At 35.8% G+C, this 19,428-nt stretch overlaps 1 protein-coding gene across 4 annotated transcripts in view; it reads left to right on the top strand.

Moving 5' to 3' along the window:
• The window catches only part of CRY1 (cryptochrome circadian regulator 1), a 95,341-nt gene extending 76,602 nt beyond the window's left edge, over window positions 1–18,739 (top strand). For 3 of the 4 annotated variants that reach the window (XM_004269411.3, XM_033427554.2, XM_049694414.1), the window contains exons 3-13: window positions 6,171–6,313; window positions 8,386–8,570; window positions 8,900–8,988; window positions 9,540–9,680; window positions 9,763–10,074; window positions 11,234–11,385; window positions 11,625–11,827; window positions 11,932–12,027; window positions 17,060–17,131; window positions 17,208–17,311; window positions 18,084–18,739. In XM_004269411.3, coding sequence (XP_004269459.1) covers window positions 6,171–6,313; window positions 8,386–8,570; window positions 8,900–8,988; window positions 9,540–9,680; window positions 9,763–10,074; window positions 11,234–11,385; window positions 11,625–11,827; window positions 11,932–12,027; window positions 17,060–17,131; window positions 17,208–17,311 — 1,497 coding nt within the window. In that variant the 3' untranslated portion in view covers window positions 18,084–18,739. The remainder of the gene's footprint in view (window positions 1–6,170; window positions 6,314–8,385; window positions 8,571–8,899; window positions 8,989–9,539; window positions 9,681–9,762; window positions 10,075–11,233; window positions 11,386–11,624; window positions 11,828–11,931; window positions 12,028–17,059; window positions 17,132–17,207; window positions 17,312–18,083) is intronic. The other variant, XM_033427553.2, reaches the window with a different exon arrangement.
• The last annotated feature ends 689 nt before the right edge of the window (window positions 18,740–19,428 follow it).

Raw genomic sequence — 19,428 nt, 5'->3', positions numbered from 1 at the left:
GCTTCGTATAATTAATTTGGGAGTGTTTCTCCCTCTGAAATTTTTTGGAAGAGTTTGAGAAGGATTGGTGTTAGCTTTTCTCTAAATGTTTGATAGAATTCGCCTGTGAAGCCATCTGGTCCTGGACTTTTGTTTGTTGGAAGATTTTTAATTATGGTTTCAATTTCATTACTTGTGATCGGTCTGTTTATATTTTCTAATTCTTCCTGGTTCAGTCTTGGAAAATTGTACCTTTCCAAGAATTTGTCCATTTCTTCGTGGTTGTCCATTTTATTGGCATATAGTTGTTGCAGAGTCTCTTATAATCCTTTGTATTTCTGCAGTGTCAGTTGTGATTTCTCCTTTTTCATTTCTTTTTTTAAAAATTTATTTATTTTATTTATTTATTACCTTTGGCTGTGTTGGGTCTTTGTTGCTGTGCGCGGGCTTCCTTTAGTTGTGGCGAGTGGGTGCTGCTCTTTGTTGTGGTGCACGGGCTTCTCATTGCGGTGGCTTCTCTTGTCATGGAGCACGGGCTCTAGAGTGCAGGCTCAGTAGTTGTGGTGCACAGGCTTAGTTGCTCTGCGGCATGTGGGATTTTCCCAGACCAGAACTCAAACCTGTGTCCCCTGCATTGGCAGGTGAATTCTTAACCATTGTGCCACCAGGGAAGCCCCTCCTTTTTCATTTCTAATTTTACTGATTTACATCCTCTCCCTTTCTTCCTTGATGAGTCTGGCTAAGGGTTTATCAATTTTGTTTATCTTCTCAAAGAACCAGCTTTTAGTTTTATTGATCTTTGCTATTGTTTTCTTTGTTTCTATTTCATTTTTTTCTGCTCTGATCATTATGACTTCTTTCCTTCTATTGACTTTGGGTTTTCTTTGTTCTTCTTTATCTAGTTGTTTTAAGTGTAGGGTTAGATTGTTTATTTGAGATGTTTGTTTCTTGAGGTGAGATTGTATTGCTATAAACTTCCCTCTTAGGACTGCTTTTGCTGCATCCCATAGGTTTCGGGTCCTCGTGTTTTTGTTGTCATTTGTTTCTATGTATTTTTTTAATTTCTTCTTTGATTTCTTCAATGATCTCTTGGTTATTTAGTAGCGCACTGTTTAGCTTCCATGTATTTGTGGTTTTTTTCCTGTAATTGATTTCCAATCTCATAGTGTTGTGGTCAGAAAAGGTGTATGATATGATTTCAGTCTTCCTAAATTTTCCAAGGCTTAATTTGTGACCCAAGATGTGATCTATTCTGGAGAAGTTCCATATGCACTTGAGAAGAAAGTATATTCTGCCACTTTTGGGTGGAGTGTTCTATAAATATCAGTTAGATATATCTGGTCTATTGTATCATTTAAAGCTTGTGTTTCCTTATTTATTTTCTGTTTGGATTATCTGTCCATTGGTGTAAGTGGGGTGTTAAAGTCCCCTGCTATTATTGTGTTACTGTCGAATTCTCCTTTCAGGGTTGTTAGCATTTGCCTTATGTATTGAGGTGCTCCTGTGTTGGAGCATAAACATTTATAATTGTTATATCTTCTTCTTGGATTGATCCTTTGATCATTATGTAGTGTCCCTCCTTTCCTCTTGTAACAGTCTCTATTTTATCTGATACCAGTATTGCTACCCAGCTTTCTTGATTTCCATTTGCATGGAATATCTTTCTCCATCCCTTCACTTTCAGCCTGTATGTGTCCCTAGGTCTGAAGTGGGCCTCTTTTAGACAGCACGTATATGGGTCTTGTTTTTGTATCTATTCAGTCAGTCTCTGTCTTTTGGTTGGGGCATTTAGTACATTTACATTCAAGGTTATGATCAATATGTATGTTCCTATTACCATTTTCTTAATTGTTTTGGGTTTGTTTTTGTGGGTCTTTTTCTTCTCTTGTGTTTCCCACCTAGAGAAATTTCTTTAGCATTTGTTGTAAAGCTGGTTTGGTGGTGCTGAATTCTCTTAGCTTTTGCTTGTCTGAAAAGCTTTTGACTTCTCCATCGAATCTGAATGAGAGCCTTGCCGGGTAGAGTAATCTTGGTTGTAGGTTTTTCTCTTTCATCACTTTAAGTATATCCTGCCACTCCTTTCTGGCCTGTAGAGTTTCTGCTGAAAAATCAGCTGATAACCTTATGGGGATTCCTTTGTATGTTAGTTTTTGTTTTTCCCTTGCTGCTTTTAATATTTTTTCTTTGAATTTAGTTTTTGTTAGTTTGATTAATATGTGTCTCGGTGTGTTTTTCCTACAGTTTATCCTGTATGGGACTCTCTGTGCTTCCTGGGCTTGGGTGACTATTGCCTTTCCCATGCTAGGGAAGTTTTCAACTATAATCTCTTCAGATATTTTCTCAGAGCCTTTCTTTTTCTCTTCTACTTCTGGGACCCCTATGATCCGAATATTGGTTCATTTAGTGTTGTCCCAGAGGCCTCTGAGATTGTCTTCAGTTCTTTTCATTCTTTTTTCTTTATTCTGCTCCTCAGCAGTTATTTCCACCCTTTTGTCTTCCAGCATACTTATTCGTTCTTCTGCCTCAGTTATTCTGCTATTGATTCCTTCTAGTGTATTTTTCATTTCAGTTATTGTGTTGTTCATCTGTTTGTTTGTTCTTTTAGATCTTTGTTAAACATTTCTTGTATTTTCTCAATCTGTACCTCCTTTCTATTTCTGAGATTCTGGATCATCTTTACTATCATTACTCTGAATTCTTTTTCAGGTAGATTGCCTATTTCCTCTTCATTTATTTGGTCTTGTAGGTTTTTACCTTGCTCCTTAATCTGTGACATATTTTTTTGCCATCTCATTTTTTTTTTTTTTTTTTTTATGAGTGGGATTGTGTTCCTTTCTTACTGGTTGTTTGGCCTGAGGCTTCCAACACTGGAGTTTGTAGGCTATTGGGTAGAGCTGGGTCTTGGTGCTGAGATGAGGAACTCCATGAGACCTCCTCACTCGGATGAATATTCTCTTGGGTCTGAGATTCTCTGTTAGTCCAGTGGTTCGGGCTCGGAGTTCCCACCACAGGAGCTTCAGCCTGTCCCCAGGCTCGTGAACCAAGATCCTGCAAACCTCCTGGGGCAGCAAAAAAAAAAAAAAAGATAAAAAATAACAAAGTAAAAAATAAAATTAGACTCGGAAACTAAGAGATATTTTAGGAAGAATATAAAAGTAAAAATATAGATGAATCAACAACGAGAAGGTACATCAGTACCACAGTAGTAAAAAAGAGGAGGAGGGAAAAGAACAAAAATAGTGGGGGTGCCAGGAGAGGCCTTGGCTCTGGAGGGTGGGGCCTAAGCAAGGGCAAGGTTTGGATGGTGGGCCAGGCCAATGCACAGGACCCACAGGGCTGGAAAAGGCCGTGGGGGGTGGAGCTTAGGCTCAAGGAACAGAAGGGGCCCAGGCATGCCCCCAACTCCTGGTCTCAGAGGTCAGGGGACCTCACCTGGGAGCCCAGCAGGCTTCCTGGGCTCGAGTGGGTGGGGCAAATGCCCTCCTCTCCTGTCCTGCTTCTCTTGTCTGGGAGGGCCCCTGCCGCCTGCCTCTCCTGATCTCCCCGGCCTCCCTCCTATGCCCCCAAGGACCTGTGCAGCCTGGAGGGGGCTTTGGAGGGCAGGGGACTGGCCTGGGAGCTCAGCAGGCTCCCGGGGCCTGAGTGGGCGGAGCAATCACCCTCCGCTTCTCTCCCGCTCCTCCCAGATGGCCCCTCCCGCCTGCCTCTCCTGATCTCTCTGGCCTCCCTCCTACTACTCCAAGGACCCATGCTGTCTGGAGGGGGCTTTGGAAGGCAGAGGATTGACCTGGGAGCTCAGCAGGTTCCCTGGCCCGAGGGGCAGGGCTATCGCCCTCTGCTCCTCCCCCACTCCTCCTTCCTGCCTCTCCTGATCTCCCTGGCCTCAGGGGCCCTGATCCTGTCTGACCTCCACTTCTCCTCCCTCCTCAGTCCCCCTACGTCCTACCCGTTCACTTTCAGGTTCCTCCTGTCTCCTTTGGCATCAGAGTCCACCACCAGCGGCCGTCAGGCACCCTAGTTGTGGGGAGATGCTAACTCCTCGTCTTTCCACACTGCCATCTTGACTCTGCCCTGAATACTTTTAATGTTTGGGGAACCTTCTCTTCCCTAGCTTTTCATTTTTTTTCTGGAGAGATGTTCACTAATTTATCCCCAGGGAAGAAGTGAATGATCTCACTGGTGAGTTAATAGAAGGAGTTAGGTGAGTATCACTCATATCATACCTTTTTGCCTATTCAGTTGCAGAGAGCACTTATCCTAGTCCCTTCTTCCATGTAATAAATTTTGTAGGGGCAGACCACACTGCAAGGAAGGTGCTGCTTATCATTGGGTAGCTAAATCTGTTTAATTCAGGGGTAAAAAATTAGCAAGCTTATCTGTCCTTAAACATAACATGTTTACTCCAATTCAACTTTACTAGTAATGTGGTATATATATATATATATATATATATATATATATATATATATATATATATTAAATTGAAGTATAGTTGATTTACAATATTGTGTTAATTTCTGCTTTACAGCAAAGAGATTCAGTTATACATATATACATTCTTTTTATATATTATTTTCCATTATGGTTTATCATAGGATATTGAATATAGTTCTCTGTGCTATACAGTAGGACCTTGTTGTTTATCCATTCTATGTATAATAGCCTACTTCTGCTAACCCCAACCTCCTACTCCATCCTTCCCCCCAACCTCCTCCCCCTTGGCAACCACAAGGTTGTTCTCTATGTCCATGAGTCTGTTTCTGTTTCATAGGTTCATTTGTGTCATATTTTAGATTCCATGTAAAAGAGATATCATGTGGTATTTGTCTTTCTCTTTCTGACTTACTTCACTTAGTATGATAATCTCTAGTTGCATCCATGTTGCTGCAAATGGCATTATTTCATTCTTTTTTATGGCTGAGTAGTATTCTGTTGTATATATGTACCACATCTTCTTTATCCATTCATTTGTCAGTGGACATTAGGTTGTTTCCATGTCTTGGCTATTGTGCATAGTGCTGCTATGAACATGGGGTACATGTATCTTTTTTAATTAGAGTTTTGTCTGGATGTATGCCCAGGAGTGCCACTGCTGGATCATATGATAATTCTATTTTTAGTTTTCTGAGGAAACCTTCATGCTGTTTTCCATAGTGGCTGTACCAACTTACATTCCTACCAGCAGTATAGGAGGATTCCCTTTCCTCCATATCCTCTCCAGCATTTGTAGACTTTTTAGTGATGGCCATCTGACCATCAGAATCAGTGCAAAGTGATACCTCATTGTAGTTTAGATTTATATTTCTCTAATTATTAGCGATGTTGAGCACCTTTTCATGTGCCTGTTGGCCATTTGTATTTCTTCTTTGGAGGAATGTCTATTTAGGTCTGCTGCCCATTTTTTAATTGGGTTATTTGGTTTTTTTTCTGTTGAGTTGTATGAGCTGTTTGTATTAAGCCCTTGTTAGTTGCATTATTTGCAAATATTTTCTCCCACTCTGTAGGTTATCTTTTCATTCTGTTTATGGTTTCCTTTGCTGTGCAAAAGCTTGTAAGTTTCATTAGGTCCCATTTGTTTATTTTTGTTTTTATTTCAGTTGCCTTGGGAGACTGTGTGATCTATATTTTTACCTTTAGTTTTCTGACTTATATTCCCTTCCTTTTCAAAAAGGGAAAAGGGGAGGGAGTGTTATTGACTTGTTCTAAATTCCAACATTTACTAACTAAAAACTAAATATTTATTTGTCAAAAAAATCATAGAATTAAATTACAAACTATTTAGGAAAAAAAGTGACACAGGTGATAGAGAAGGTTTGCTATCATTAAAATATCAGGAGCTCTTACAAATCCTTAAGAGAAAAATTAACTGCGATAGAAACCCAAGAAAACATAAGCTGCAACCCACAAAGTAAGAAATATACAAATGGCTAGTAATAATGACAGCTATCATTCACTGAGGACTTACTATGTACTATGTCCTAAACAATTTATATGCATTGACTCATTTAGTCTTTCAGCAACTTGGTAACATGTTATTTTTTTCCATTTTACCATGACAAACACTTATATATAGTGTTTGTTATATACTAGGTAGCATTGGAGCTTTTCACTTTTTTCCAGCCTATGTCATTATAATAGAAAAACTAATTGTTAAAATTTATGTATGTTTTTGCCCCTTTCTTTTATTTTAGGAATGGAACATTACTAAACTTTCAATTGAATATGATTCTGAGCCCTTTGGAAAGGAACGAGATGCAGCTATTAAGAAATTGGCTACTGAAGCTGGGGTAGAAGTAATTGTACGAATTTCACATACATTATATGACCTAGACAAGTAAGTTTTTTTTAATGGTAAAATACTATAATATTTTTCATCTTAACCACTTTTAAGTGTACATTTCAGTGGTTTTAAGTACATAGAAAATGTACTGTGGGAATGTACTGTGGGACTAGTTTATAAAGTGGAAATAAAAACATACACAATAGACTTGTGGTAGAATTAAGTGAATATATGTCAAACCTTTAGCATTTTATTTAACATCTGTGATTTTTGTTTACCCAGTGACAGATACCAAAATTACAGACATAAGTACATAAGATAAACATACTCAGAATTTCAATTTCAAAACTATTAAAAGCATCACACAGTTATCTTTGACTATTCTAACTCAGCCTACTAACTTGCCTTTCTGGGCTCTTAGCAATGTTAATTTTATAGTTTATATGACATACATAGCCACAAACTGCCTTGATATATTTTACATGATTGTCATAAGCTATTTTATTTTATGTGTGTATATCTAGTCTCTGGATTTTAAGTCCATATGCACATTTTATGTAATATTACATAGTCTTCTGAACAATGGTATAATATCTTATTTCTCAAAGTGTATTTCCTGGACTATCAGTTTTTGGTGATGCTTTGTCCAACAAAGATTCCGTGGTCAAGTTTAAATTTAGAAAGCTTTATATGCTGTAAGATTTGAAGGTTCATAAGATTTGTTAACATTAACCTTTAGCATACTATCATCCTTACAAGTGCTGAAATCTCACAATTTACGTACCTTTTAAATTATTTTACTTTTTTATTTTCACATTTTGTCAAGTTAATAAAACTAATTCTGTAAGTAACACGACAAGCTAGTTAATTTTATTCCAAGTGTATCAAAATATTGTGGTTCGATTCAGTCAAGGGTCTTACTTGATATTAAGCCAGAAGTCGTATATCCTTCGATAATAAAGTTGCCTTCTAGTTTACCAGATTTCTTAACTTTAGAGAGCTGATAGCAAGGAGGCAAAACAAGATAAGAGCAATTGCTTTAAGTGGGAAACTCAGTGTTGTGCATAAAATTGGAATGTTTGTTAGATTGAGTGTGAGTATTTACCACATATAATCCATCATATAAAAATGTAACATATAGAAAACATTTTTTCTAAGATTTTTATTCTGCTTCTGTTATGTAATTAGCAGTGTCCTCAGTAGTGCCATTGTAGTATCATTATAGTGGACAGATTTCATTATGACCCTATATATAAACTCAAAGTATTACACCAAAGCAAAATTACTAAAAGCAGAGAGCATAGTTTTTATGGTGGTTACTTTCTGTATGTACAACTGATACATAATTATATGTGGTATAATGAAAACTGTACTGTATTTGGATTAAGAAAACCTTGATTTGCTATTTATTAGTTATGTGACCTTGACTATTAAATTCTCTTGAGGCTTCAGTTGCTGATGCATAAAACGATGGAGTTGGATTTTACCAATAATTTTTTACTAAGGCTAAATGCTAGTAAGCAAATGGCCATAGTGAAAAAGAATAATTGGTATTTCCAAATTGTGTCTAATTCAGACTACCATTGGTAAGACTTATCTTTCCTTTTAGTATTACTTAATTGAGAAATTAGTGATAAGAATTAAATATAAAATATATACATGAGATACGTATGCTGACATTTAACAAAAACATGAGCACAATAGAAAATAGCAAGTGATTATCATGACAGTAATATAGAATCCTAATTAATGAGACTTGCTGATTGCTCCTTGGTATAATATTGGCCTGGTTTAGTTTTTATTGATCATTAAGAGATTCTTTGAGCTGTGTTGTGGTATGTTTTTATATTTCCATATATATTATTTTTTGTTTTTGCCTTTAGGCTTATTTAGCCACTTGTTTTTCCACTCATAGGTGCTTAATTCCCTTTGTCTTAAAAGTTTTGATATTTGCATACACTATATTTTTGATATCTAGCAGATGTCTATAAAATGAAGAGAATGATTTTTAGATTTGTTAATTATTTTAACAAGTTTCTTGGTCCTTAAGCCTTTTCAGAATTTATCAATCAAAATGTATTGTCCTTTTTTTAATACTAACAGCATTTTACTAACTTTTGTAATAGGATCATAGAACTAAATGGTGGACAACCACCTCTTACTTATAAAAGATTCCAGACTCTCATCAGCAAAATGGAACCACTAGAGATACCAGTAGAGACAATTACTTCAGAAGTGATAGAAAAGTGCACAACTCCTCTGTCTGATGACCATGATGAGAAATATGGAGTCCCTTCACTGGAAGAACTAGGTAGGTGTAAATGGTAATACATGTGGAGCTTAAGAGTTAATAAACCATTCAGAAAAATCCCACTTCTAATTTGTCATGTAAAGTATTTTGCACTAAAAGGAAAAGAAAGGAGAAAAAAGAAAAGAAACTCTGAAACTAAGAAGTGATAAATCTGTGCGTTATTTATGTGTTCTATAAATATGTGGTCTATCTGTTATCACCTTAAAATGTACATCTTAAAGAACAGAGACCATGTTATATATCATCTATTTTTGAGGACCTATCCAGGGCTGTCATTTCATTTTTATGCGACTGTCAATTTTTTTTCTTTTCTTTTCTTTTTTTTTTAGGTTTTGATACAGATGGTTTATCTTCTGCAGTGTGGCCAGGCGGAGAAACTGAAGCACTTACACGTTTGGAAAGGCATTTGGAAAGAAAAGTATGATAATACAGATGATGTTTATATTGTCAAACTGTCATTTTAAAAATAATTTCACTCTTTTTGAAAAACAGAAAAACTGTTGAAAAAGAAGGATTGAGAGAAATAGTTAAAATAGAGCAATCCTAATTGTTTGAAAATTAACAACTATCTCTTCATTTAAATACCCTTCTTCCTCCTCTTCTGATTATTTCCTCTTTAGCTACTATCAATACTACCCCTTCTATTCTTACTTTGTAAGCTGGTATCTGATGACTATAACTTTGAAGCTAGGATAGAGTTCTTCTATTTCATATTTTTCTCAGTGTCAGAGAGACAGACTGAAGGTGCTCTCAGCCTTGTGTTAGGAATTTACTGCATGAGGATGGCTAAAACAAAAGAATGATCACTTTTATCTTGCTTGTTTTTTATTAAAATCTGTCATTTGTGGCTAGAAAAATGATATTTTATTTTCCAAGCCCTATGTAACTTTTAAAAAAATCTCAACTTTAAACAATCTTTTAAAATGGAAAAGGCAATTAGTTAGCATAATTTTCTCTGTGTGTTTTCAGGCTTGGGTGGCAAACTTTGAAAGACCTCGAATGAATGCGAATTCCCTGCTCGCTAGCCCTACTGGACTCAGTCCTTATCTCCGATTTGGTTGTTTGTCATGTCGACTGTTTTACTTCAAACTGACAGATCTCTACAAAAAGGTATTATCTGGAACTGGAGCTTATTTTTCAAAATACTTTTTTCTTAAATTGCTGATAATACTTCTTTGCTTTTTAATCTTAGGTAAAAAAGAACAGTTCCCCTCCCCTTTCCCTTTATGGGCAACTGTTATGGCGTGAATTTTTCTATACAGCAGCAACAAATAATCCACGCTTTGACAAAATGGAAGGAAATCCCATCTGTGTTCAGATTCCTTGGGATAAGAATCCTGAGGCTTTAGCGAAATGGGCAGAAGGACGGACAGGCTTTCCATGGATTGATGCCATCATGACACAGCTTCGTCAGGAGGGTTGGATCCATCATTTAGCCAGACATGCAGTTGCTTGCTTCCTGACACGAGGTGACCTGTGGATTAGTTGGGAAGAAGGAATGAAGGTAAGTGTTCTTCCAACTAATGTAGTATGGCCTTATTCTGAAGAACTCTGTACCTTTATAAAACAATTCCTAAAAATTGTCTGCTATGTAGATTCATTTATAGTCTAATTTTTTCAATAGAAAAGCATTTAATTCTCATCATACAGACACACTTTTGGGGAGCAGAATGGCATAATCAGATAGGAGAACTGGTGAAAAGTGGTTCAGTTAACCTGAAGTCATTTCAATGGCTAAATCAGCCTAGCCATCAAGGGAGCTATAAGATTTAATACTCTGGACTTATTGGGTCGATATATATTTATAGGTGATCATTTCTGTCACATAAAGGATTCATCTGAGTTCTTAGAAATAGCAAATTTGTTTTATAAATTTTAAGCTATAAATCATTTCATCTCACTTCAATACCATAGCTTTTTAGTCATAATTATATTATGTAATGTGAAGCATACAACATTTTGTGACATCTTTTGGTTATATATAATAGGACTTAAATATATGTTTTACCTTCCTGCCTATATCATAAATTTCCCCTATCCAAAGACCATTTCTGATCCTGTGTTTTTTTACATCTCCTGTATTTCCTAGTACAAAGTTGTGTATGAGGTAGATGTACAGCACACAATGAATTTATAAAAAATAATTTATTTTAATTCTATTTCTCTTTTGGATCAAGGAATCCCAAATTTAAACTGTATAATACTAATGAATTTTTAAAGGTCATTTGTATTTGATTGTTCCCATTATGTAGGCCATTGTACTAAGCTTCTAAGTTTTTGTTGGTGGTTTATTTGGTAGCATTTTTGCATTCTTGAAAGTGTTTACTGCTTTTTCTTCCAGTTTTTTAATCTTCTCATATCCCATCTTATCCTTTTAAATTGGTGACTTTAATAACTTTTACTCTCCCCTCTTCCAGTAACACTGCAAAGATTAGAATAGTAAATTCTATTCAGAAATCTATATATTACTAATATGTTTCTTTCCCTGAAATAACTCATTATAGAATAGAACACAGACAAGGAAGCTAACTTTGGAATGTTTAAGTTTACAGCTCTGTGCTAGATTTTCTTGCCTTGACTTTTGATCTACAGAGACCTGGAAAAATGCTTGCTTTGAGAATTATGTGTGCGCAGACTAATTGTGATTACTGTTACTTCCGAAGGTATTTGAAGAATTATTACTTGATGCAGATTGGAGCATAAATGCTGGAAGTTGGATGTGGCTGTCTTGTAGTTCCTTTTTCCAACAGTTTTTTCACTGCTATTGCCCTGTTGGTTTTGGTAGGAGAACAGATCCCAATGGAGACTATATCAGGTAAATCAAGAATGATTATTATTCAGTCTGGAATAGCTAATCTAGGAAGAACTTTTCATGTTTAAGCAACATGAAAAGTGGGTATTCCCCACTCATCATGGGCAGCAGAGATGAGCAGAAGGGTAACAAATCATTTAAATGGTATTGATTTGATTTTGGTCATTCATAGCTAATAAATAGTTTGTTATAATTTGCTTATAGTTCATTTTATTAATAATTTTTCTTCCTTCTCCCAAAAGACGTTATTTGCCTGTCCTAAGAGGCTTCCCTGCAAAATATATCTATGACCCCTGGAATGCGCCAGAAGGTATTCAAAAGGTAGCCAAATGTTTGATAGGAGTTAATTACCCCAAACCAATGGTGAACCATGCTGAGGCAAGCCGTTTGAATATTGAGAGGATGAAACAGATCTATCAGCAGCTTTCACGATATAGAGGACTAGGTATGTCAGTAAATGCCTTTGACTTGTTTCTTTGGCAGCTGTTTATGTACCCATCCTTGAACTTGATCTTGATCATAACTTAATAGGAAATTTTTTCCCTTTAGGTCTTCTTGCATCAGTGCCATCTAATCCTAATGGGAATGGAGGCCTCATGGGGTATTCTCCTGGAGAAAATATCCCAGGTTATAGCAGCAGTGGAAGTAAGTGAAAAGGAAATTTCTGCACTTAGTAACATAAAGAGATTAATTATAAATATATTGTTTATCGTACCTCACTATAATATGTTTTTTTAAATCTATCTTTAAATTGTGTAATAGGTTCCTTGTACACATGCATACATGTACATATACATACACACATACCCTCACTCCATTAGTGACATTTTAGAGATAGAAACATCATTATATATAGTGGAATTGGGTCAAGGTAAAGATCTTGCAAACTGAATGAGGTTAGCAATTTTTAAGGATAAAATGAAACTGAAATGTTATATATTCAGAATGGTCATTATTTTTTACTCCCTTTAAGTATATATCAGCTATAAGGTAATTAGTTAAGAAGGTCAGAGGCCCTGTGAACGTGGCCAAAAGATTTATCACGCACATGCATAGGGCCTCTAGTCCTTTTGCACATGGGTTTTTTCTTACAAAGCCTGGTCTATAATGGTTTTCTTTGTGATATATATAGTTAGTTGCCACATATGTTCTTAATATGTGTCAAGAAGTCAGTATGTATTGGAAATTTGAATCATATCAATTTTCAAAGTTTCTAACCAAAAATAGCATGAAGCTAATTAATTTGATTAAAAACAAGGCTGAATGGCTGGACTTACTACTTTCTGTTTGGTCATGTAAGGGGATAAAAACATCCATATTCTAAATTCTAAAACGTCATTTTGTGGTTTGGAAATAATGTTTTTTTGGTATTTCAGTTATAGGTAGTAAAATAAATAATTCTGCATGGTTACTAAAAGGCAAAAAAAAAAAAAACACCAAGGCTGCATTAGAGGAAAGCTTATTTTTTTTTAAAAAAAGAAGTCAGCTATTCAAAATTTGATATTAAGAATAACACCTTTAACAAATTGAACCTTTCTGAATTCAGAAATATTTTGCATACTTTTGAGAGCATCAACAATTAGCTTAAGGAGAAAGAAACGAAAGCACTCATATCTTGACTGCCTACTTTGTGCCTAAGTATGAGGGGATTTTGGCCACATACTCACAATAACCTTGAGGGGTGGTGGTAGGCTTCTCATTTTATGATTGGGAAAATTAGCCTAGAAGAGTTAGGTAACTTAACCAAGATCCCACAGTTAGTAAGTAGTTGAGCTAAGATTCAGATCCAAGTCTAACTAGTCCTAAAGTTCATACTCTTTCCTGTATCACTGGGTCGCCCCTGCAAATGTAATGCCAAATGTAGTGTTCATAAGACAAAATATTTTATTACTGGAATGTGTTTCACCTGCATTCAAATTGTTGCTAATGATGGCAGTGTACTTCAAAAATGTTCTTTCTCAGCGTCTCCTACAATTTGAAGTAAACTTTAACAAGGTAGCATTTCAAAAGTTCTATCAGATTTATTATGCAGTTCACAGACTGCCTCTTTTGCCCACACATGAGTTTGAGGGACAGAAGTTCTGTGAAGCAGTGAGATAACAAGCAGGTGGCAGAGGGTGGAAAGCAACAGACTCCAGTTACCTAGCTAATGGATAATGATGGTACATACTGTTTCTTAGTCCAAATCTGTATTTATCTGCAAAACTAATCATGTTAGCAAGTTAAACTGGAATAATTTTGCTTCACAAATTTATAAACATGATGTTTTGTGATAGGATTAATAAATCTTGAAAGTAGTCTAATCATGTAAATATTTGCCTATAACACACTTTGTAGCTAGGTGCTTAGAGGCTTTCAAAAGACATAGAAGACATAAAAGCTACATAGAGCTTAGAGTCTAAATGGGGGTGTGGAAGGGGTAAAAAGAAAATGAAAAAAGTGATAAATTGTAAGACACTGCCTCCTCATGCAATAGGAAAAAAGGGAGTTGAAGGAACTAGGAAACTTTTCTTAGAAGATGGTGGGGGACTTCGCTGGTGGTGCAGTGGTTAAGAATTTGCCTGCCAATGCAGGGAACATGGGTTCAAGCCCTGGTCAGGGAAGATCCCACACGCTGCGGAACAACTAAGCTGGTGTGCCACAATTACTGAGCCTGTGCTCTGGAGCCCGTGAGCCACAACTTCTGAGCCCGTGTGCCACAACTACAGAAGCCCACGTGCCTAGAGCCTGTGCTCCGCAACAAGAGAAGCCACCGCAATGAGAATGAAGAGTATCCCCCACTCAACCACAGCTAGAGAAAGCCCGCAGACAGCAACAAAGACCCAATGCAGCCAAAAATAAATAAATAAAAAAATTTTTTTTTAAAAAGAAGATGGTGGGGTGGGTAGCATTTAAGTAGGCAGATGAAGGAGAGAGCATTGTAGACCTGAAAATGGGAGTGATTATGGCAAGATCCTTAGGTTACTATGCTGTTAAGAATTTCTCCCCTCAGGTTTCTGTTCCATTTGAAAGGACTTACATGGGGACTTCCCTGGTGGCGCAGTGATTAAGAATCTGTCTGCCAATGCAGGGGACATGGGTTCGATCCTTGGTCCAGGAAGATCCCACATACCACAGAGCAGCCAAGCCCACACGCCACAACTACTGAAGCCCGCATGCCCTAGAGCCCGCATGCTGCAACTACTGAGCCTGCATGCTGCAACTACAGAAACCGGCACACCTAGAGCCAGCGCTTCACAACAAGAGAAGCCACCGCAACGAGAAGCCCACGCACTGCAACAAAGAGTAACTCGCGCTCACCGCAACTAGAGAAAGCCTGTGCGCAGCAATGAAGACCCAACGCAGCCAAAATATAAATTAAAAATTTTTTTTAAATGCTAGAAAGGACTTATACTTCAGAAGCGTATCCCTTAATGCCCCATACTTACCCTATTCGTAGGCTTTTATTTACAGTGTCTTAAAGGCATTTCAAAGGGCAAGATTCTTTATGATTTAAGTTTTTTAATGACTGTGCAAAAATTCTTAATCTCTGCAACAGAAACTGCATTTTTGTCCTCTCATTTTTGTAGACTTTTTGTGCTCAGGAAAGGAATAAACTAACATACAAAGATGTCTTGAGGTATTTTTGTTCTTATAATAAAGCACACTACTAAAATTTTTTCTATTATAAAATACCTGTTCAGCATTATTAGTTATTGGGGAAATGCAGACTAAAACTACTAAGAGATAGGACTTCACACCCACTTAGGGTGACCAGTTATCACTGATTGCCTGGCATTGAGGAGTTTCTTGGGACACAGGACTTTCCATGCTAACACTTGAAGAGTCCCAAACTGGGATGAGTTGGTCACCCTATAACCACTAGAGTGGTTGAAATAAAAAAGACAGACAGTAACAGGTGTGTGGAGGATGTGAAGAAACTGGAATGCTCATACATTGCTGAGAGGTAGGGTGTAAAACAGTGAAGCCATTTTGGGAAGCAGTTTGGCAGTTTCTTAAAAGCTAAACATAAATTTAACATACAACCCAGAAATTCCATTCCTAAGTATCTATCCAAAAGAAGTGAAAATATATGTCTACACAGAGACTTATATGTGAATGTTTATAATAGCTTTATTCATGATAGTCAAAATGGAGTATATCCATATAATGGAATATTAATTCATAAAAAGGAACAAAATGCTGATATATGCTACAACATGGATAAATCTCAAAAATATTATGTTAAGTTAAAGAAGCCAGACACAAAAGACCACATGCTGCATGATTCCACTTATATGAACTAGTGAGAAAAGTCATGTTTTTAAAAGAGAAATTAGATTAGTGCCTACCTTAGGCTTATAGGTAGGAATGGAGAATGAAAGCAAATGGACATGAGGGATCTTTTGGATGTGATGAAAATGTTCTAAAGCTGGATTATGCTGGTGATTACACAACTCTGTAAATTAACTAAAAATTATTGAACTGTACCCTTAAAACAGTTGAATTTTATAATATATAAATTATTCCTCAAAACTGCTTTAAAAAACTATTCACTATAGACAGTTTAGAAAATTCAGAAAAATAGAAAATAACAATAAAAATCAAATAAATACGATAATTGAAAAATGTATTTGTTGAAGTTTTTTTAATTGTAAAATATGCACAACATAAAATTTAGCATTTTAACCATTTTAAATGTACAATTCAGTGGAGTTAAGTACCTTCACATTATTTTGTGAAGATTTCAGTAGAGTCGTGCAAAGATGCATGATGACAAGTATCGCTACTAGGGGAAGCCCTGATGATGGTAAGACCAGTAGCAGCACCATTCAGCGGTGAATTTGCCACAGTCCTGAGTCTGGCCTTCAGCCTTACAAGTCTAAAGCCTGAACGTTTGCTATAATTAGTGGTGACCATTCTGTGAATGACAGACTAGAAATTTTAAAATCATATGAATTAAAATATCAACAGGGAACATTAGTTTATTAGCTTATGGTGGAAATATTCCTTTCCAGAAGTCCTCATCCTTGATCAGGGCATTCACTTTCCCAATTTTGAGTGCCCGAAAAGCTGAATTCTTTATCCAGAGAAATGTGATAAGTATGAAGTTACACTAAAAATAAGTAGATTGTCTTGTTCGGGCCATCATGCAACCACTCCTAGGGGTAGGATCCTCATATTTTTCCATAATGTTTTCTCTAGAATCTACTTTTCTGTGCTAACCCATTCTCCTATAACATTTTTTCTTTTTAGGAGAGTTGATACAATTTTACAGGCTAGGTAACTGCTCCATTGTTTAACTCTCATCTGGCAGGACCTTATTCCCTTACTGTATCTCCAAGGACATATGTTTTAGATAGGTGCTGAGGGAGGAGGAGGTGAAGGAAGGATGTATATCTCACTGATGCCCTACGTTTTGACTTCATGATCAAGTGTCTAATTGTCATCCAGTAAAGAAGTGTTTTTTAGAAAATGATTATTAGTGATTTTGCCCTTGAACAGTCAACATTCCTATGACCCTAAATTTAAGGACAAGTTAAGTTTTCCTGATTTGGGTATGAGTTTTGGTTCATATGAAGGGTTGTGGATTAATCCTAAAACGCACAATACAAATACTAAAAATTAGATTTGTAATCGTAATACATACAACTTGAAATTAGTTTAAGTAATTTTACTATGTTTAACATACTAACAGGTTGCACTCCAGGGAGTGGTATTTTACATTATGCTTATGGAGATAGTCAGCAAACTCACCTATTAAAGCAAGGTAAGAATGTAGCATTTGAGCATACTCTTCTTCTCACCTTTCTTATCTTAAACATACATTTTTTTTAAATGTGTAGGAAGAAGCTCCACGTGCACTGGTCTCAGCAGTGGGAAACGTCCTAGTCAGGAAGAGGACACACAGAGTATTGGTCCTAAAGTCCAGAGACAGAGCACTAACTAGGTAAATATTTTAGAGCTTTATTTCTTGCTTTAGCGGAGTATATAATCAACATAAATTAATATAATTTCCAAAATGGAGCTAATCTCTATTTTCAAACCAGAGAATCTGAGGCATAAATTTTTCAGTGATTGTTACAAAATCAGTTAATTCTTAGACAAGAGAAATGTATCTGTACTGGACAAAGTGCTGTACTCAGTTTTATGGTCGTCTGAACTGATGATCTTCAAATTTGAAAAGCTTATGATGTCATGCTCAGGTTTTTCCTCGGAAAAAGCCATCCTTTTCATTTCCTTCCTGTGTGACCAGGAGTCTAAAACAATTAAAGTGACTTTTTTATTTTAGTGGTATTAATATAATCCCCTTATGAAAATTTCCCCAAATCTTCTCTTGATTTTATAAATTTCTTTTATTTATTGTGATACTTCTAAAATCTAAATTATTTCCAGTTTGGGAATAGTTTAAGTTTTTTTAAAATGTTGGCCCTTTTTGGAAGTGTCAGAAAGCCATGCCTGTATTCAGTTCAACTGGTTATGGGATACTATTTTGTGATTTAAATTTATATGAAAAGTATTCATATAGTGCATTTGCCAGTTTTTAAAGACTGCTGTTTCTTCAGTTATCTTGAACTGTTTACGTTTTTTAATCATTGCTATTTTTTAATACCAATATAATTAATCTGTAAATTTCTTGAAGATCAATAAACAGTCATCAGATTTTTGTCATTCCTTGCAATCAAGCTTTACCCAGTTTTTTTTTTTTCCTTAAATCACAGAAAACATTCAGAAGGAATACCGTTGCAGCAGAAATTGGTGGGCAGTTCAGTACTTTTTCAGTTAAATTATTTTAAAATGTTCTTCATTAATGGAAAACAGTTACATATTGAAATGCATTATTTCTAATAACATTTCTGTAGTTTTTAACTTTTTAATGAATTTGACATAGGACAAATGGTAATTTGTATATAAAGAACTTGGTAAAAGAATTTGCTTAATGTAAATATGAATAGTCACAATTAGTATAGACCCATCAATATATTTTTGATAATCTTTCATGTATGGTAAAAATTAAAGTGGCAAACTGATATTCTGATATAAAAATCAAAGTTTTGAGAGTCAATGTGAGAATATAGGATTTTAGACTTTCTTAAAAGACTTTGTTAAAATTTTAAGACAGAATTTTTCTTGACATCATTATTTGGTCTAACTTTGAACTCTTTGACAATAATGTTTCAGAAAACATGTGTAATCAAAATTGGTAGTTGTAGCCTCCATTAACATAGACAATATATATTTTAAAGCTTTATGTATGCCTGTTTTGACCCAAAGTTGTGGATATCATAGTATCATGTGTTAAGTTCTTCTTGTCTCCCTTTCTTTGTTCAGTTACAGCTAAAGTGACTTTGTTATTAAAGTATATGCGTATATGGAATCCTGTGTACTTGGTGGTTGCTTTTTTTTTTTTTCCTTTCCTTTTTTAAAAATTTTTTGTTTGTTTTAGGTAAGGGGGAGAGCATTGGTATGTGAGATGTGATCACAAATTAGAGACAGATTCTGTAAACTACATGTCACCATTCTGAATGAAGAAACAGCTAATATATATTTAGTAAAATACTTTTCAAAATTATTCCAAGTAAGAATACTATCTTCCAAATACTTCGTACTTTTAAAAATAAAGTTATCTATAAGAAAGATTTAAAATCAAAGAGATTTTTTTCAAGTAATTGGGCTTATAACTCTGAGTTAGTCAGTATGGGGTAGCAGTTAAGAGTGTGGGCCCTGGAGTCAAATGCCTGGCTCTGTCACTCATTAGCTTTGAGATCTTGGGCAATTATTAACCTTTTGTGCCTTCTTTTTTCTCTTCTATAAAAAGTGAGGATGAGAGTAGTATCTGCTTCATACTACATATGAAATGGTCATAACAGTGCCTGGCATGTGGTAGGATGCTCAGTAAATATTAGCTACAGGATTGCTGTTCTGTGTAGCTAGCTCCCTGGAATGTGCAGTGCATAGTCTGCATAACTGCCCGCTGCAGCTCTGGCTAGCTGCCATTATTGTTATCATTATTATTATCCCTTTACTGTTCTCCAGTAGGCCAGTTCTTACCATTTGGAATTATAA

Source organism: Orcinus orca, chromosome 11 (assembly GCF_937001465.1).
Source record: "Orcinus orca chromosome 11, mOrcOrc1.1, whole genome shotgun sequence".
NCBI lineage: Eukaryota > Metazoa > Chordata > Mammalia > Artiodactyla > Delphinidae > Orcinus > Orcinus orca.
This window is presented reverse-complemented; position numbering and strand designations above follow the sequence as displayed.